This window comes from Tursiops truncatus, chromosome 10, assembly GCF_011762595.2.
Source record: "Tursiops truncatus isolate mTurTru1 chromosome 10, mTurTru1.mat.Y, whole genome shotgun sequence".
Taxonomy (NCBI): Eukaryota; Metazoa; Chordata; class Mammalia; order Artiodactyla; family Delphinidae; genus Tursiops; species Tursiops truncatus.
The window spans coordinates 76,633,950-76,655,221 of record NC_047043.1 but is presented as its reverse complement, the minus strand read 5'-3'; the positions used below and the strand labels follow the sequence as shown (position 1 = coordinate 76,655,221).

The 21,272-nt window shown below is 40.0% G+C and overlaps 1 protein-coding gene across 1 annotated transcript in view; it reads right to left on the bottom strand.

Moving 5' to 3' along the window:
• Positions 1-21,272, bottom strand: part of SYNPR (synaptoporin) — a 292,285-nt gene that overhangs the window by 108,086 nt on the left and 162,927 nt on the right. Inside the window, exon 3 of the mRNA XM_019947709.3 lies at positions 6,273-6,397. Coding sequence (XP_019803268.1) covers positions 6,273-6,397 — 125 coding nt within the window. The remainder of the gene's footprint in view (positions 1-6,272; positions 6,398-21,272) is intronic.

Below are 21,272 nucleotides of genomic sequence, written 5' to 3'. Positions count from 1 at the left end.
AGATTTTTATGCCTTTATTATGGAAACCTTTTTGACTATTTAGCCAAGGTGGCAAGTTTATCACCCATCATCAAATGAGCTGATTATTTTCAAGAAGCCAGAGATGAACGCCTTTCCTATAAGAAGGTCGTTAACAACCTTGCTCTCTTTCTTCACAAACATCACCTCACACAGGCTTAAGGGAAAATGGTTCGAGCCTTAGCATTTTGCATTTTACTTGTCTGAGGGAAAAACATACCGAATTCTATTTGCCATTCATTGTCCAACAGCCTGGCATGCTTTCCTTCCTACAGAAATATCTCATGAAATTCCTCAATGACCACCATTCATTACCTTCAGTGGCCTTTTAGTTTTCACTTTTCTTTGAAGTGCTGAGTGGTATCACTCATTCACGACGTATCCCTACCTTCTGTGAAGCCTACACTTGCCTGGTTGTCCCATCCGTTTTCCTTCTGCCTCTTCTTGGTCTCGCTCAGTCACTGCTCTCCTTCATTTCTTCAGTCACTGCTCTCCTTCATTTCTTCTAAGTGTGGGCATCTCCCATAGCTTAGCCCTGTGTGCCCACGCTTCCATCTGTCTTGAAGACCTCTCTTCATCTAGGACTTACTTCTCACTCCATGAAGATGACTCTTGGAGCCCCATTTCCAGGCTAACCCTATCTCTTCTTACATGGGGTTCAAGCATGAAACTTCTTGATAGAAAACACAAACTCAGCATGATCAAATCCAAATTTATCTTCTCCACTTTAAAATGGTTTTCCTTATTATTCTCTCTTTACCTTCTTGGACTCTTTCCCCATATTCAATCACATAGGAGTTCAAGGTCTTCTAAAATCTTGTCCAAAGTCATCTTTCCAGCTTTACCACTTTACTCCATCATTTTTGGCTCTACTCAGCATGTTTCAAACAACCCGAACATTGCTTTCTTCAGTTTTTATTCAAATTAGTAGATCATATTACACAACATATGAAATCCAAAATCTTGAGTTTGATTTTCTATGTGATGCTGAACAAATTTCTCTCAGCTTAGTCTTCTCAAACGGAACCTCAGAACCCCCTTCATAGAGATGGTGCAATAATTATGTAGTATACTCTGACCCTTCAAAACTAACCTTTGCCATGAAAACTTTTATTCCCATAGTCCCTAAGCTCTCCACTCTGATTTCCTCTGTCATGTGACAGGCATCATATATAAATGCAAAGTGTTAGTTGGTATTCCTCAAGTAGGCTTCCTCCAAATGTGTTAAATTTCTTTAAAATAAGAAACTCTACTTCCCATTTTTATGGATAAATAAAGTGCTAAAAATATTGAACACAGAACCCCTCCAAATTATCAAATGAGTTTTCTACGAAAGTAGCATATTACGGTAGATGAGGAAAACAGTTAAATGCTGTTTGGTCATTTTAATCACAGACCAAACAGGTCGGGTGACAAATGCTTTATTCCCATAGTAAAAGGACATATTGCTGAATTAAATTGCTCCTGATAGAAGCGTGCATGAAAAATGCATACATGTGGTGGTGTGAAGGAGTTGTAGTTTGGGCATATTTATTGGAAGCAGCACATGAATATTTTGTAAACTATCTATGATTTTGTAAATTGAGGTTATCTCACATTTGATAATCTGATAAGGGAGTTAAGTAGCTTCCTTTGATCTGTCATTTACAGACTAATTGTTTTTGTTCAAATGACTTGGCATTAGAGTTTACTGTCTTCCTTGTGTTTTCAATGAACGGAGTAATCAGAAACTGCTGAATACTCTCGTTTTGTTTCTAAGATTATGATCAAATCATTGACATTGGTTTGTAAAATTTTATTTTTAAAACTATTTATATTATTTTTTAATAGATCTTTATTGGAGTATAACTGCTTCACAATACTGTGTTAGTTTCTGTTGTACAATAAAGTGAATCAGCCATATGCATACATATATCCCCATATCCCCTCCCTTTTGAGCCTCCCTCCCACCCTCCCTATCTCACCCCTCTAGGTTGTCGCAAAGCACTGAGCTGAACTCCCTGTGCTTTGCTGCTGCTTCCCACTAGCTACTTATTTTACATTTGGTAGTGTATATATGTCGATGCTACTCTCACTTCGGCCCAGCTTCCCCCTCCCCGCAAGTCCATTCTCTATGTCTATGTCTTCATTCCTGCCCTGCCACTAGGTTCATCAGTACCATTATTCTTTTTTTTTAGATTCCATATATATGTGTTAGCATATGGTATTTCTTTTTCTCTTTCTGACTTACTTCACTCTGTATCACAGACTCTAGGTCCATCCACCTCACTACAAATAACTCAATTTCATTTCTTTTTATGGCTGAGTAATATTCCATTGTATATATGTGCCACATCTTCTTTATCCATTCATCTGTCGATGGACGTTTAGGTTATTTCCATGTCCTGGCTATTGTAAATAGAGCTGCAATGAACATTGTGATACATGTCTCTTTTTGAATTATGGTTTTCTCAGGGTATATAGCCAGTAGTGGGATTGCTGGGTCATATGGTAGTTCTATTTCTAGTTTTTTAAGGAACCTCCATACTGTTCTCCATAGTGGTTGTATCAATTTACATTCCCACCAACAGTGCAGGAAGGTTCCCTTTTCACCACAGCCTTTCCAGCATTTACTGTTTCTAGCTTTTTTGATAATGGCTATTGTGACTGATGTGAGGTGACACCGCATTGTAGTTTTGATTTGCATTTCTCTAATAATTAGTGATGTTGAGATTCTTTTCATGTGCCTCTTGGCCATCTGTATGTCTTCTTTGGTGAAATGTCTATTTAGGTCTTCTGCCCATTTTTTGATTGGATTGTTTGTTTTTTTGATATTGAGCTCCATGAGCTATTTATATATTTTGGAGATTAATCTTTTGTCCTTCGTTTCATTTGCAAATATTTTCTCCCATTCTGAGGGTTGTCTTTTCGTCTTGTTTATGGTTTCCTTTGCTGTGCAAAGACATTGGCTTGTAAAATTTTAGAAGAAAGTAACTTTTTGATGATATCCATCACCAGCATCTTGCTAACTCAACTTACTTCTGAAACAAATGACTTCAGAGTAATCTGAATAAATTCTAGATGTGTCTCTTACTACTGAAATCTTCCCCGAAAAGATAGTGGCACAATATTTTAAAGTACCCAAATGCACAACTGAAATTGCAACTCTAGTAAAATTGGGCCTCTTTGGAATGTATATCTCCTACATGGACATTAGTGGGACAAAAAGGTAAGACATTCTGTGGGAGGAGATAGGCTAATCTTGATTTCTTAACAGTACAGACAGTAAATATTGTACAGATGTGATCTGCAGAGTGGCAAAAGCTTTCCTGCTTTTTTCTAGAATGGTGGTTTTTAAAACGCTTCTAGGAGACCTAGGGTTCTGAGGAGATATGACAAGTGCGGTACAGCCGGGGGTGGGCAACGTGTGTGGCAGGGAGAGGGCTCAGGAAGACCAGCTGGATGCTTCAAGTCCCCTTCCTCCCCTTGTTCAACTTTTTCAATGACTCATATCTGTTATATAGAGAGAGCTTCAGAGCAAGATAAGGTACGGAAGAAAAGTTCTTCTATTAAAAAAAAAAAAAAGGTTCATAATTTTTGTTTCAGAACCCAAGTAAAAATCTTTCAAATGAGCAGGCCACTATACTTACAGATGGTAATAAACCTTTTAATCCAATTTCTCTAGCTGCTTTTAATTGGGCCAGTAATATATCTTAGGAAGAAAATGAAGAAGCCCAAGGCTGGAAAATGTTTGCGTGAAAGGCCTTTTCAAATTGTTCACTTAGCTAAGGACTGTGTGAAGTTAAATATCACCCTGCTCTCTACCACCACCCTAACCTAGGCACTGGTTTTCCATCTACACAGGTTTCTTGACTGGTAGATTTTAGTTTGAGGGACAGACAGACCTGTGTTCAATGTTCAGCGACCTGCTGCTCTTTAAATATTAAGGGACTGGGACTTCCCCGGTGGCGCAGCGGTTAAGAATCTGCCTGCCAATGCAGGGGACGCGGGTTCAATTCCCGGTCTGGGAAGATCCCACATGCCGCGGAGCAACTGAGCCTGTGTGCCACAACTACTGAGCCTGCGCTCTAGAGCCCGCGAGCCACAGCTACTGAAGCCCGTGCGCCTAGAGCCCGTGCTCCGCAAGAAGAGAAGCCACTGCAATGAGAAGCCCGCGCAATGTAACAAAGACCCAACACAGCCAATGAAGAAATTAATTAATTTATAAAAAAAAAATTAAGGGAAAATTCTCATCTCCTCTTCTAGATCCCCTGTGTTGATGAGTAAGCATGCATTGGCTTGGCCATTCCACACTAAAGCCAAGGAGTTCCTCCAGAACCTTCAGATGTGTCAAGCATCCCCACTCCCACTTCCACTAGCATAGGAAGCTCTGGTAATTACTAAATTACCAGGCATTCTATACTTAATATTTCTCTGCTTTGGACTCCCTTATTAGTTAATTAGGAGAGTATCTACTTGAGCAGAGGTGTTTGCAACTTTTATCACTGTATGACTCTTAAAAACCATTTAATACATTGGTATAAATGCCCTGTCTGCGTGATTTATGGGCTGTGAACTGAGGCACTTTTGTTTTGGACTAGGAAAAGTTCACTAGATCAGTATACTAAGGATGCGTTCCATGATATACAAATCTTCTGGGATGCTCAGTGAGAAAGGGTTTCTGTGGCCAAAAATGTTTGGGGAAACACTGTGTTCTTGGTGATTCAAAATGTGTATTAGAATGGCAAAGTGCTAAGAAGTATTTCTTAAACTTATTTTATCATATAATTAAAAAATTCTGGGAATTCCCTGGTGGCACAGTGGTTAAGAATCAGCCTGCCAACGCAGGGGACACGGGTTCGAGCCCTGGTCTGGGAATATCCCATATGCCGCGGAGCAACTAAGCCCGTGCGCCACAACTACTGAGCCCGCGCACCCAGAGCCCATGCTCTGCAACAAGAGAAGCCACCGCAATGAGAAGCCCGCACACCATGATGAAGAGTAGCCCACGCTCGCCACAATTAGAGAAAGCCCACGCACAGCAACAATGACCCAACACAGCCAAAAATAAATCAATAAATAGATAATAAATAAATAAATTTATAAAAAAATAATTCTGCCTCCCTCCCTCCCTCTCTCCTTCCTTCCCTCTCTCCCTCTTATTCTCTATTGCTTTCTTCTTACTTTCTTCCTCTTTTCTTTTTAGAAACATTAAATATGTAGGGCTCCATGGGATAGATTTTGAAAAACACTGTACTTGCCTATTTAAGCAAAGTTTTTAGGGGCTAATTTCTACTTTTCTCTGTAATTCCAGAGCCAGCACTGTGTCTGGCACAAAATGAATATTCGAAAAATGTTTGCTAAATTGAAGGGCACACATGAGAGTATATTAATAAGATGTCAAAATATTAGGTTGACAGTGTTTTACAAAATCACGCCAGTTATTTGGTACCAAGTGTTTGGTACTTTTACAGAAACAAATTATTTAGAAATTGAATTCAATTAATCCACTTTGGGTAGATGGATCAGAATCACAAGATGTCTGATTTGGGACAAGTCCTAGTAGGTATTTAGTCATCATTTTATAGACAGGTCTTATCTTTCATAGTGAATTTATAAAGAGGTTGAAAGAGTTATCTCAAGCAACTGAAGTACAGGAGTAAAGATGTGAGTTCTGGGCTTAACCCGAGTGCGCTCGAACACTGACTCTGCCACCTACTGGCCAAGGGAATGTGGGCAAATATATCTGCGCCTCAGTTTCCTCATTTGAAAATGGCAATGGTACTTGTACTACCCTCAAAAGGTCACTGTGATGACCTAATGAGATTCAAGCTAAGCACAATGGCACATGGAAACAATATTAATATCATTAAACGCATTATCAGACAAGATTGCATAGTCACTATGAAATGAGAGGTGACCACACAATTGCAGAGAGAATTTGGGAGACCTTAAAGAATTATGGACGGGAAGGAAGAAATTGTATAACTGAGATCTCCATATTGATGGACCCCAATACTGGGCAATCTGTAGCATTTTTGGGGGGAGGGAGAGTTAATTCTGCCTTGCAAGTACAACTCCCATGGAATAACTCTTCCCAGGGTAGGGTGTTAGGTGGGCATTTTACTTGTTCGGGCATTCTTCAGGCTCAGGAAGAATCCTCTCTTTTTACTCATAAGTCCCTGGGAGATTGCATTTTTAAAGAAACCACAGAAAGAAGAAAGTGCCCTGCCCCTCCGGGGGGAGACGAGTGAGCACAAGTCGCCATTCCCTACCTGAACGGGTAGGCAAATGCTACGTCAATGCTGAGGTTACTTTCCGTCTTGTTGACACAGTCCACACTCAGCCGCAGGCCTCCGGAATAGCCACCGCATGTTGCAAATGCAAAGATTGCAAAAAGCTGTGGAGAACAAAGAAACAAAAGAGAAGGCGGCTATTAGGATGGTGCTGATCTCACGAGATCTGTCAACAGGAGCTCAGCGTCTCACACTGAGAAAGGTTGGAGTTCTTCTAAAGTGCGGCATCTTAATTTGGTTCAGGCTGGAATGAAGGCCAGGGTGATGATGGGGAATGGGGTGGTGGGGTCTGAAAAAACTGTCTGGAAAGCTGGAGTAATTTTGTTTGTAGAAAAATTAAACACAAGGACAAAATATCTGTGTTTGAGGCCAAATATCGGTGTAAAGAGCTGTCACACCTCAGAAGGTAGAGAAGGTAATCTCACATCAAAGGCTCTGGAGAGCTACACACCAAGGGATTAATGATGGATACTTTCAGGTGGGAAGAATTTGGTATGTTTCCTTGCTTGCTTCTTTTTGTTTATCTGTATTTTTTGCAATACACATGTTTTGTCTTTTGGAATAATATAGATTTTTAAAAATGCATAGTCAGAGAATTTTAGAGTTGATGGGTAGAGGAAGAGGAGGTGAGTATCTAAAATATGCTATTCCAGAGGACAAGATCTCAGTATATGTCAGCCTCAATGCCCCTTTGGTGGTTCCAACTCTGTATTCCTTGCTCTTTCTGAGTCAACTACTAAAAGGTTCAGCTGGTTACGAACTAATGTCATAGTCTATCCTAGTGCAGAACATGCATCTATGGGAATTAGGTACTGAAAATTAAGAACAGGAACTCAGAGAAGTCTTCCAGAGAGAAGATACATCTGAGAAGGTGAGAATGGCCTAAGATGGGAAGGAAACAAATGACAAACTTTGTCCACTTAGTTTGGCTAAATTCAAAAGAACTTCCTGCTCATTTCCAAAGAAAGTCAATCAAGTGCACTTAACACTCACCCATTCTGTAATACTCCCATTTATTTTATTTTAATTTTGGAACTCAGCTTCTTATAGTAGCTTGGAGTCCCCATTAGGAACACCAGATCACTTTGCATAGCAAGAGGAATTCTTGTGTAAGGGTTAAGTGCATGGGCTCTGGAATGTGACCTTGGGAAAGTTGCTTAATTCACCTGTGAAGCCGGCTGGTCCTGAACTTTTGTTTGTTGGGGTTTTTTTGATTACTGATTCAATTTCATTACTAGTGATCAGTTTGTTCAGATTTTCTGTTTCTTCCTGATTCAGTCTTTTTTTGTATTTAATTTTTTTTATACAGCACGTTCTTCTTAGTTATCTATTTTATACATATTAGTGTATATATGTCAATCCCAGTCTCCCAATTCATCCCATCACCACCACATACACCCCCCCCCGCCCCTGCCCCGTCCCTGATTCAGTCTTGGAAGATTGTATGTTTCCAGGAATTTTTCCATTTCTTTGTGGTTATCTAATTTGTTGGCATATAATTGTTTGTAGTAATCTCTTATGATTTTTTCTATTTCTGTGGTGTCGGTTGTAACTTCTCTTTCATTTTTGATCTTATTCATTTGGGTCCTTTCTCTTTTTTTCTTGATGGGTCTAGCTAAAGGTTTATCAATTTTGTTTATCTTCTCAAAGAACCAGCTCTTAGTTTCATTGATCTTTTCTATTGGTTTTTAGTCTCTATTTCATTTATTACTACTTTGATCTCTATTATTTCTTTTTCTTCTACTCACTTTGGGCTTTGTTCTTCTTTTTCTAGTTCCTGTAGGTGTAATGTTAGATTGTTTATTTGAGATTTTTCTTGTTTCCTGATGTAGGCCTGTATTGCTATAAACTTCCCTCTTAGATCTGCCTTTGCTGAGTCCCACAGATTTTGGAATGTTTTGTTTCTATTTTCATTTGTCTCCAGGTATTTTGTGATTTCCTCTTTGATTTCTTCAGTGATCCCATGGACCAGGAGAAGCATATTTGGTAGCATGTTGTTTACCCTTTAAGTATTTGTGTTTTTCACAGCTTTCTTGTAATTGAGAGTCTAGTGTGATACCACTGTGGTGGGAAAGATGCTTAAAATGATTTCAGTCTTCTTACATTTGAGACTCATTTTTTCATCTAACATGTGATCTATCCTGGAGAATGTTCTAAGTGCATTTCAGAAAAATGCATATCCTGCTCTTTTGGGGTGGAATATTCTGTATTTATATATTAAGTCAATCAGATATAATGTGTCATTTAAGGTCAATGTTTCCTGATTGATTTTCTGTCTGGATGATCTATCCATTGATATAAGTGGGGTGTTAAAGTCCCCTACTATTATTGTATTGCTGTCAATTTCTCCTTTTACGTCTGTTAATATTTGCTTTACTGTTGGATTAATCTTTTCTATTATTATGTAAGGCCCTTCTTTGTCTCTTTTTACAGTCTTTGCTTTAAAGTCTATTTAATCTGATGTAAATATTGATACCCCAGCTTTCTTTTTGTTTCCATTTGCATAGAATATCTTTTTCTACTTCTTCACTGTGTGTCTTTCACTCTGAAGTGGCTCTGAGGCCCGACTGGGACTGTTGTGGGTATGCTGGTATGTGGGGCTGGACCCCTGGAGCAGGAGACACCTGGAGGGGTGCCAGTGCCAGCTGGGGATGCCTGCTGGGTAGAACGCGGCAGCAGCTGCTGTGGAAGAGCCAGGTGGGGCAGGCAGGTTGGGCAGGGTAGGTCCTCAGGGAAATACTTGGTTGGTGCACATGGTGTTAGTTAAGTTGATGGAGAGTGACAGAAATGGTACATGCTCGTGCTGGGCCCGCGAGGTGGATGGAGAGTTTAAAAAAAAAAATGGCACCTGCGACTTCTTCTGTCTCTGGAGAAAATTTCACCAGATCTCTGCTCCTCCAGCACATGCCTTAAAATTTAGTCAATTGAATCTCTGTCTTCTATGACACAGGCACTTCTTAAAAAAATTTTATTTATTTTTGGCTGCGTTGGGTCTTTGTTGCGTGCACAGGCTTTCTCTACTTGTGGTGAGTGGGGGCTGCTCTTCATTGCGGCGCGAGGGCTTCTCATTGCTGTGGCTTCTCTTGTTGCGGAGCACGGGCTCTGGGCATGCGGGCTTCAGTAGTTGTGGTTCGTGGGCTTAGTTGCTCCATGGCATGTGGGATCTTCCTGGACCAGGTCTCGAACCCATGTCCCCTGCACTGGCAGGCGGATTCTTAACGACTGCACCACCAGGGAAGCCTGACACAGGCACTTTTTAAGCTGCTGCTTCTGCACTGGGACTTGGAGAAAGTAAGTATGTATGTATGCTCTTCAAGAACTAAGTCTCAGTTTTCCACAGCCCTCCAGCTTTCCTGGACATAAGCCGCTCTGGCTTTCAAAGCCAGACGTTATAGGGGCTCATCTTTCTGGTGCAGCTCCCCCAGGCTGGGGAGCCCAATGTGGGGCTCAAACCCCTCGCTCTTCAGGGGAAACCACCATGGCTGTGATACCCCTCCCTCTGTGGGTCAGGGCACCAGGGGTGACAATGAGATCTCCGGAGGATAAAGCTCTGATTTATAGCATTTGCCAATTTCCATGGTGTAAATACTCCCACCATGGCCAATTCCACGCTACCAACATAACACCTCTGAACCTTGACTGGGAAGAGACCTTGGGCTTCTTTCACTGATTTCACTTCAATTATTCATTCATTTATCCATTCAATCACTTATTATTCACTTACTGATTTAGCTACTGTAGGAGAGACCGTTGATGCTCTGCTGAGATCCCCGCAGCCCACCCTACAGGCCACCTGCATTTTCAGGGGGACAGTCCTCATACCCATCAAAGGCTCCTCCTCAAACACTCGAGGCTCTCCGCTGAGGGCTTTCTCAGGCAGCAGGAATGCAGCCTGTGACTGGGGCACGGTGCGAGTCTCTGGGAGTCAATTCCCTGGCAGCTTCCAAACAATGTGGGATGGAAACTGGTGGATAAACCCCCAGTGTCCCTGTCTGTCTGTGGGGAAAGTTTGAGGCGTGTTCAGTATAGTTTCTTCCAATGGGATTAACCCCCTGTTGCCCACAGCAACATCTGCTCACAAACGACACCCTTGGTGGGTGTTTTCCTTTTTCTGTCTCATTTCCCCACTCATCATTGTGCTTCCTGGCATTACTTCTCAGGTGACCTTGCTGAGTCTAAATTCTTGTATTTTCAAAAAGCAGGTCTCAGGATCTGCTTTTGAGGAATGCAACTGAGACAGTTACCAAACACGGACCCAGCACCGATTACTCTCTAGGTACTGCAGTGGCCCTAGGACTGTATTAATGGAAGGACTGGTACCACTCAGCGCACCTTAGCTCATGCCTCTCAGCTTCTAGCTCGCCACGCTCTCATCTCTGCAGCCCTCTCCAAAGAAGCTGAGCTCCTTGGCAAACAGAAAGTCTTCTTGGACTACGTTGTCCAGAGGAGGGCTCCTGACCCCAGCCCACGCCACCCTGACTCCTATTATTCCCTGCTGCTGTTGTTGTTTACCTGAGCAGACATTTAAAAACCTGTATTTGGTCGGCATAGCGTATTCACCTGTTTATGTTTTGTCTGACCACTTCCCCGAGGAAAGGTGATACCCTTGTCTGTGTTTACTGATGAATCCCAGCCCTTGGCACGAAGTAGGTGCTCCCTAAACACACGTTGACTAAATATAGTCGGCTCCCCTACCTCCAGGGAACTTGCTGTCCATTTGGGGATGCAGACAAGTGGATGAACAGGTGCAGTGACAGTGCTTTATGGTGGCGGCAGTCACTGGAGCATGCTAGAGAAAAATGTGGTGCGTGCTTGCAGAGGAGTGGAGGGGATGTGCGGAGTGGAGTCTGGAGAAATGGACAGCTAAGCAGACAGCAGGCAAGCGTGCCAGGTTTAGCCACGTAAGAGGGAGAAAATGAGTGTTTTAGGCAGAGAGAGCAACAAGTCAAAGATACTCAAGTGAGCAAGCGAGGCACATCTCGGCTGTGCAGTTGGTAGGACAGGAGCAGACATTGTAAGATGGGAAGAAAGTGGTGACTCCATTCAGGAGGCAAGAGGGATGCGTCAGGTCTGGTCTAGGGAGGATCCAAAAACTAAGGCCCCTGAGCCATGTCCAGCCACACCCATTCACTCGCGTATGGTCTACGGCTGCTTTCAGGTTAGGATGATAGAAATGACTATGGACAGTAAAGATTCTACGGTCCAAAAAGGCAAACCTATTTACTATCTGGTCGTTAACAGAAATCGTCCGTCCGTACGAGGAAACCTGGGTTTTAGGAGGGGGTTGGGTTTTCGGCAGGGGAGGGGCGTGACAAATCTGCATTTCAGAAAAGCCACACTGGCAACAGTGGAGAGTGCGGATGGAGAGAGGGCAGGACCTGATGCTGGAGGATGAGCAAGTGTCTCACTTCCCCAGACAGTCTGCAGACGCTTCGCCAGCAGGACCGCACCTCAGTTCTCTTTGTATCCTTGCTGTGCCAAAACATGGTAGGCGGCTCATAAATGTTGTCAAGTGAATGAAAATATGAATGAATGAGCAAGACAAGATGAGAGGATGAAGGGCTTGAAAACGTGAACCCTGGCACCGAAGCCCAGAATAATAAACACTGTGAAGGCGACGATGACGGCAATGATAACGATGATGATAGCATTAAAAAAATCAACCGCATTTGATTCTCGGGGCCAGTCTCTTCAGTAAATACATTATTTATATGAGCCCATTTAATCCTCTCAACAACCCTCTGAAGTGGAAACATAACCCCTCATTTTTCACATGAAGAAACTGGGTCAAACTGCACGCCAAGATCACATGGGTTATTGGTATGTTAAGTAGTCATGGTTTGAACTCGGATCTGCCTTTCTCTAAAGTTTATCTTCCCTCTTCCCAACTCTCCCAGGGCTGTGAAGGGCATCTCACTTGGCTGGAGCAGGCTATGGAAAGACTAATATCAATTATGGGCTAGTTAAGGCTTTCTCTGTCACATCAATGCTCAGGAAGCCAAGTGAGGACTAAATGAAGCACCTGTAAGACAAAGTCCTGACCATCCACATGGATGCCAGCGGCAGCTCGTGGATCTTGCCTCAGCCTCACAAGCCTTCGCTCTGCAGTATCACAGGACATTAGGGGGGAGGAACTTAGAATCTGCTATGATAAAGACACTGGAGAAGCCTGCCAGGAGTAGTTCTGCCAATTACATTTAACAAGCCCCTCTTCCTAATTCTCAGCCACCCATGGTGGGTCGGGGGGCGGGGGGGGGCGTTCCTCACTTTCACTCCCGTCCATCATTCAACAGCTTATAGGTGAAAGAGACCCAGTTCCTGCCTCTGATGAACCCCTCTGGTGTCTTCTCCTTTTATGATTTGTCTTGGGCTGATGAGTCATTGGTCCTTAGCACCCCTGAGGAGCATTTCTGGGAACACAGCTGTTTAAAAGAGCTGATTACTCACTAGTAGCCCTGGAAAAGTGAGGAATACACACTGTCAGGATATTTTCTGGTGCAGAAACAGTGTTTGATTAACTGTGGCTTCCCTCATATCCCAGAGGCTGCCCAGGAGGCCCTCAGCTGACTGATGAACGCCTCTAAAACTTAATGTTCCAATTTTACTCATTTTGGTCCAATTCTTCGTTCTTCTACTGTTTCTTCTCTTATTGATAATTGGATTTTTCCAAAGAAATTGACAAAGCACCTATTCTGGCCATCAGTTTATGGTTACTGCAACACTCTGACCCAGAAAGTTTTTGTGAACAACCCTGTAAAATCTCAGATGAGACCTTCCTGTGAAGATAAAAACTGCAGGTCATCCCTGGAAGACAATATAATTCTATCTTATTTGGAGGCACTGAAAACCATGGTCAAAAAGCTCTCCCCCATAGAGCTGTATGTTTTTTCTTGTAGTTGTATATAACTATCTGTGTTCTTAACCAGCTCCAATATCTTCCACGCTGCTTTCCATTTCAGGCTACCTGTCAAGAATTGTATACTGTGCCCTTCTAGCTGCTTTGTGATTTACATGAAATCTTCCCAAGCAAAGGCAGCCTCCTAAAATTGGTACTTCATAGTAGCACCTGAGGAATTCTGACCAGGCCCTGCAGAAGGAGAACCCCAAAATACTCATATAGCATAAGAAGTTTCTGTTTTCATTTTCTTAAACCTGTAGCCTGGAGATGGATCACTTAATAACGTATTTGGGCACAGGTAACAGAAAGCTTGATAAATAGTGGTTTAAACAAAGAGGACTTTGTTTTTCATATGTATTGAGAAGTCCTGAACTAAGTGGCTGCTGGTATGAGGATGTCTGAGCCAACATCTCTTTGTTTCCTGTGGTCTCTGCCTCATCACCAAAAAATGGTTGCTGCATTTCCATGGATATCCTTAGCTGCACGGGAGCCTAAGAAGTGAATATTTGGCTTGCCTGGGCTGCAGAGGGGAGGCAGGCAATGGTACAAGGGCTGGGAATGGTTATTCAGTCAGCCAGGTGCCACTGTCTGCCCCAGAAATTTATGGGAGATGAAGAAGTAAAACAAGCATTTATGGCATTTTATAAAGGCAAGATAGCATAGTCAAGCCCATTCAGCATCTAGTCATTTCCTCTTCCCTGGACAGTACCTAGAAAGTCCTGTGCCTTATATGCTAAATTTAACACTTGCCCATGAAGAGAAATGTAAATTTCTGCTTGAATTTTATTTTCCAACATAAAGCCTGATATAAATTTTTAAAGTAAAATGCATGACTGAAATAGTAAAAATAAATTGCAAACTTCATGCCTATTAAAAAAATAATCAAATAAATTTTGAAGTAGTCAATCAATGAACTATTATGCGATACTTAAAAAGTATGAAAAGCAGTATAGAAAGTTATAGGTGATCTTATGTAAAGCAAAAAAAAAAAAAAAAGCAAATTGCCAAGTATGACATATGTGCATTACATTTTTGTAAAAGGAAGTATTTATAGATGTATACATTTTTAATGGACTTGAAAAGGTCTAGAAAGGTTGTACTGAAGTATTATCAGTTTTTAACATTAAGGAGTAAATTTTGGAAGCAGAATCTTATTTTTAAATTATTTTTGTATTGTTTCAACTTCTTCCAATAAGCATGCATAACTTTCGCAACTAAAAAAAAGATATTATTAAAGCAAATTTACTGTTACCAAAGGGGAGAGGGAGGGTGGGAAGGACAAATTAGGCATATGGGATTAACAGATACAAACTACTATACATAGAATAGATAAGCAATAGGACCTACTGTATAGCACAGGGAATTATATTCAATATCTTGTAATCTACAATGGAAAATAGTCTGAAAAAATATATAACTGAGTCACTTTGCTGTACACTGGAAACAAACCCAATATTGTAAATCAACTATACTTCAATTTTAAAAAAAGATCTTATTACAATTGCAAATTTAGACAACCTCTGGGTAACTTGAACAAAGTAAATTCAGGCCTGTCGTTAGACAGGTATGCTATTTTTAACCTCCATTTTGATGAAAAAAATGTAAAATCAAAGAAAACCCACTCCCTTTCAGAATTATCTTCATAATACCTTCAAATTATTTACATTTGGGGGAGGGACAATATAAGAATGGGGGGAAAAGGGTTATTATGGGATTATATGAAATCATGTGTGTGAAACTTCTGAAAATTGTAAAGCACTATAGAATTCAAAGAATCTTTCATTCAATAAAAAAAGTTAAAAAATTATTTACATTTATAGAGAGTGTAAATGGAATCACATTTTTGACTTGCTCATTTATTAAAATACTTTGGCAAAGTCACTGTTTACAATCAAGGTAAGACTATTTCAAAATATACCATGGGAATATATGCTTAAGAATGTGTCCATCTTTAGTTGAGTAAAAGTGTAACTTACCTTTTGTCAGATTCAGTGATGGTCATTGTTTTTAAAGGACTCCACTCCCATTCTCTCATATCCGTCATAACGGAGTAACAAGAAAAAATAAAAATTCCACAGAACTTCTCACTGAGAACTGAAACCATTTCTCTGACACCTGACTTAAAAGTCTTATGAATTAATTTCTTGCCTATTGCAGTGGTTTTGAACTTGACATTTTTCTGGAGAAATTTGATCTTAGATCACTGAAGAAAATCATTGATAGATATCTTAACTGCACACTTTTGCTTGATAGGAAAATTAGAGTGAGATAAACGCATGGAACACAGCCACTGTTCTATAATTTAATAACATGTATAGAATATGCTGGCATGAACTATTCCTTGCCAGAAGCCATGTTTTCATGATAATGTAGCATGTTTAGAATTTTTTTAAAACTAAAGTCACAATCCTTTAACCCCATTTTTTTTTTTTATAAAGAGCAGGCTTTAGTTACCATGTCTCTCAATAGAAAGTAAAAGTCAGGTTGGGATTCTATTCTGGATGAATTCGGTGTATTTCATGTGTCTTCTTTAAAATTCGAACATTTCATGAAACAGAGTTATATTTATATCCATAAAGCAAATTAGAATAACATAGGATTATTTGGGGGAAAAATACTGATCCATAACCAACTGGCCACATTCAATTAATTCTTTTCATTAGACTGTATGGCTCATTAAACAGAAGTTTCTCTCATTCACACTCCTTTAAAAAAAAATTAAAACAAAAAAATTTTGTCTTAAATGCAGCTTCACTTTAATGAAAGACAAGCACAGGGTCCCATGAAAAGAACAGAAGGAGCTGATTTTTTCTGCTTGTTTAGCCATTTTTATGCTTGTGGCTATATTATAAATAAATAAAATCCAGGGCTTATCAACTATAAGCCAGGAATATGAACAGGCATCATATTTAAGCTCATGAACTAAGAGGCAGAAACCCAGAATGAGTCATAAAACCATTTACTGTCAAAAGAATTTTTAAAACATGCAAATAACTATGTAGAGAGATTCAAAGGCCTTTCTACATTCTACTTGCTTTGCACACACCTCACTGGCAAGTTGCATTTCTCTACTGTTCATACTTCAAGATATTTGTGAAGTTCTGATTGTTCTGATTCTTGACCTGGGAATCAATGTCTGAACCTCCCAAACATAATGCACAGTCATCAAATCACCTCTGGAATAACAGGGCACTTGCTACCATGTATTATTTTGATTATGTAATGGAAAAGAAGCAAGCCTGACATAGGCAGTTAAAATGTAGCATTTATTCATTTGAAAAATACCCAAAATACTAGAGTAGAAGTTCTGGAGGAACAGTTTGAAGTATATTCTAAAGTAATATTTTCTAATTATAATTCTAATCATAACAACACAACTGCTGCTACCATTTAGGGAGCCTCTACTTGTGTCCGGCAATACACTTGTCTTTAATGACTGTAATGTGCTTTACAGACATTATCTCATTAAAATCTCATACCTCTGTGAGGTAGGTATCATCATCACCCCCATTTCAGAGCTGGGTAAGCCATGGCATTGAGGGGTTAAGTGACTCATCCAAGACCACACAGATAGAGAATGACAGTTTGAATCCAGGAGGTCATAACTATACTAAAAGGAACAATTTATCATAAAAATCGAATTGGTCACTGTTAGAGGATACTAGTGAACTAAAAAACTCGTAAATGAAAGGGAAGCATCAATCATTTATCTTGCCTTTTCTTTAAGAATGCTACTAGTAAGTGGCCTAATAGCAGAGAAGAAGTTTGCCTTCATAGAACTATTCAGCTAATAATGACAAAGAATTAGAATATCACCATTTTGCAACCTGTTATGGACTGAATATTTGTGCCTCTACCCTAATGCATATGTTGAATCCCTAACCCCCACTGTGGCTGTATTTGGGGATGATGCCTCTAAGGAAGTAATTCAGGTTAAATGAAGTTAAGGGTGGGGCCCCGATCCCATAGGATTAGTGTTCTTTTATTATTATTATTTTAATTAACGTATAGTTGACTTGCAATGTGTCTGCTGTGCAGCAAAGTGACTCAGTTATACACGTATAGACATTCTTTTTTTATATTCTTTTGCATTACAGTTTATAACAGGATATTGAACATAGTTCCCCGTGCTACACATTAGGACCTTGTTGTCTGTCCATTCTAAATGTAATAGTTTGCATCTAGCAACCCCAAACTCCCAGTCCATCCCTCCCCCTCCCGCCCTCCCTTACGACAACCAAAAGTCTGATCTCTATGTCTGTGAGCATGTTTCTGTTTTGTAGATAGGTTCATTTGTGCCATATTTTAGATTCCACGTATAAGTGATATCATACGGTATTTGTCTGCAACTAGAGATTATCATACTAAGTAAAGTAAGTCAGAAAGAGAAAGGATTAGTGTTCTTAAAAGAAGAAACACCAGGGCTTGCTCCCTTTCTCTGTATCTCTCCCTGTGTGTACTGACCAAGGAAAGGAGCACACAGCAAGGTGGCAGCCACTTACAAGCCAAGAGGAGAGGCCTCAGAATGAAATCTACCTTGCAAGCATGTTAATCTTGGACTTGTCAGCCTCCAGAACTGTGAGAAATAAATTTCTAATTTTTAAGCCACCCAGTCTTTGGTACTTTGTTATGGCAGCCCAAACTAAGACACAACCCTTAACAAATTAATCTAAACACTGATGACTGATAACACAAAAAGAGAGACAGCCAGATATTATGTGCCTCTAATGGAAGAAAATCTTACCAATTTTGAGGTATTCTTTGCAAAAAAACCCCCCAAACCTGAATTTGATCAAGTCTCTATGTCCAACTGCCAATTTACAAAAAAATGCAGGAGAGAGAGAGAGACATGTGTAAAACGACATCACAAGGGTGAAATCAGCAAAATCCAGATGCTGAGAAACTCTCCAGGTGTAAATACCTTGTTTGTTTAAGAATAACAACAATAAATTATTAAACTGTATGAATGACACAGAAGAGGAGACTGAGAGAGAAGAGCTTATGCATGAAAAGGTCTAAAAGATATATCAAAAATCCAGATTTCAGAAAACTAAGAAAAAAAGTCATGAGATTAAGAGAGAGATTTGGAAATTAATAGATATTTGATGACAACTGAATTATTGCTCATTTTTAAGACATGTGAAGTGGTATTGTAGTGTTTTTGTTTTCAGTACCTTTGAGAGATACACACCAATTTATTACAGAAGAAATGATCTAATGCTTGAGGAGTATAAAAGGAATAATGTTAGCTATGAGTTGATTATTGCTGGAATGATGAGGAAACAGAGGCTAATTATATTATTCTGTGTTTTTTATATGCTTGAAATTTTCCATTATTAAAAGTATTTTACAAATTTGAGATCATATTATAAACCAATCTAGATATACATGTCCATGTGTAGTCAAAATTCAATAGTTTTTAAAGTTTAATATGTATGTGAACAGTTTTCAAGATATTTCATTTAAGGATATTCAAGAATAATCTTAAAATTTCTGAGAGGATCACTTAAAAAAAATTTTTTATTGGAGTATAGTTGCTTCATAATGTTGTGTTAGTTTCTACTGTACAGCAAAGTGAATCAGCTATACGTATATATATATCCCCTCTGTTTTGGATTTCCTTCCCAATTAGGTCACCACAGAGCACTGAGTAGAGTTTCCTGTGCTATATAGTAGGTTCTCATTAGTTATCTATTTTATACATGGTATCAATAGTGTATATATGTCAATCCTAATCTCCCAATTCATCCCACCCCGTTTCCCCTTGGTATCCGTACGTTTGTTCTCTACGTCTGTGTCTCTATTTCTGCTTTGTAAATAAGATCGTCTATACCAATTTTTTTCAGATTCCACATATATGTGTTAATGTACGATATTTGTTTTTCTCTTTCTGACTTACTTCACTCTGTATGACAGTCTCTAGGTCCATCCACATCCTGAGAGGATCACTTTTTAAAGTAAGGAAGTCTCATTCTGTTTTATTATTATAATACTGCAGGACTTAGAGGAAAATACATTCTCTTTAACACAAATTTTTTCTTTTTTTTTTTTTTTTGTGGTACGCGGGCCTCTCACTGTTTTGGCCTCTCCCGTTGAGGAGCACAGGCTCCGGACGCGCAGGCTCAGCGGCCATGGCCACGGGCCCAGCCTCTCCGCGGCATGTGGTATCTTCCTGGACCGGGGCACGAACTCGTGTCCCCTGCATCGGCAGACGGAATCTCAACCACTGTGCCACCAGGGAAGCCCGAATTTTCTTTCTTAATAATCTTTTATTGATTGTTCCAAGAACCCATTTAGTTCTGCCTCATTATGAGAGAGCAGCCTTTTCTCACTATGTTTTAATGAGATGAAAGATCACCATAGCCTAAAGGACTATACATTCTATGTAAAGGACATTATTTCTTAGATAATAAGACAGAAATTCCCACCATCATTCAGTAATGTCTTTCTATTGATTAAATTCAAGAGATAAAAAAATATATCAACTTACTTAATATTTAACAGATTGGCTTTAGTTTCTGAGTACTAATGTTGTTAAGTGGAGTTCATATAGACCATACCCATAAGCACAGACATAAATACTATCCCAACTCCAACACTGAAGAAGAGCCTGCAAACATGTAGCCATCTAGTGACTATGGACAGAGTGACCTTTTCTAAACATCTTAGCTTCTGGATCCCAAGTTAAACTTAAACCACTTTTTAACACATCTAGCAAGGTTAAAATACCATCAGAGAATCATTTTATTTGTTCATGGGACTCAAAGACGATTCTGCAAAACAAAACAACAAAAAAAGTGACACAATTCTAAAAGAAGGGATTTGCATGGGCTAGAGAAAACTGGAAGATGTGGGAACAGAAATGTAAGTGGGAACTGTCTTGCAAATAGTTGATGTCCAATAAAAATGCACTTAATGAATGTGAGGGATAATTCTTCCTCTAAAGAACAAGAAGTAGTCACTGGATGGGGCTCCAGGGAATCATGTTGGGTTGGAAAGGAGGGAAATTGAGGAGTCCTATGTGAAAGGATCTTAATTTTCTTAGCGGATGGATAAGTGAAATCAAATAATGAATGGAAGTGAAGGAGGAGATTAGGAATTTGAGGAACTAGGAAAAAAAGCTCAAATACCTACTGAAGAGGTGGAAAGAAATGAACTAAAAATGAAACAAGAATTACAAAAGGGCATGATGTCATTATGCTATCTGCCTTGCTTGGTTGGAAGCCCTCTGAGGGCAGGGACCATCTCTTGGTTATCTTCACATCCCCCATATTGCAGAAGTGCTCTCATCACGTCTGTAAATTAAATAATCTCCTCAATTTGTGCCAGTACACCCAGAGCACGCCTCCAGGACCTGTCAGATACACACAGAAGTAAGCTAAAAAGTAGGATACAATAGTAGAGCCAAAGTTCTTTGATGAAGGTAAATAAAGAACAGCATGTCAGAACTGTCATCACGGTAAAAATACTTAGCTCATAGCAGGCATTTCATAGTAATTTTTTGAACTAATGAAAATACATCTCTTATCTCCCTCCAAACAGGGCGGGACCCACAAGTTTATATCAAAGTACTTGGTGCGAGGGCGGGTAGGGGGTCCACCAGAAGTGGTTAAAGTAAAAGAGTCTGGAAAGAAATAAGTAGAACTAGAAGAGGGGCCCTCTTTTGATCTCACTGAGCCTTACCACTGCATCTGGCAGATGCTGGGATGGAACCCAGAATCCTAAGAGAGCCAGTGGTCTGTGGGGAGAAGATTAGAAGCGATATTTTGAAACAAGCCCAGGAAAAGGCCAGAACAAAGATGTAAGAAGGTGTCAGACTTGCTCAAGTGAAAGAAGGAAGCTGCTGCATTTGGCTTTTATCGGTTGATGTGTTTATATTCCCTGGGAAGAAATGGGTGACAAACACCAGAGGGAAGTAGAAAGAGCTGGAAAATGTAGAGCTTGCTTCATAGGAAGCTGATCTCTTTAATGGTTATGATTATCACAGTGTTCTCATTTCTTAATGCTACAAGTTCAATGAAACATTGGAAATGAAATAACAAACCCATTTACCTGGTATGGCATAAAGACTCTGGGCTTAA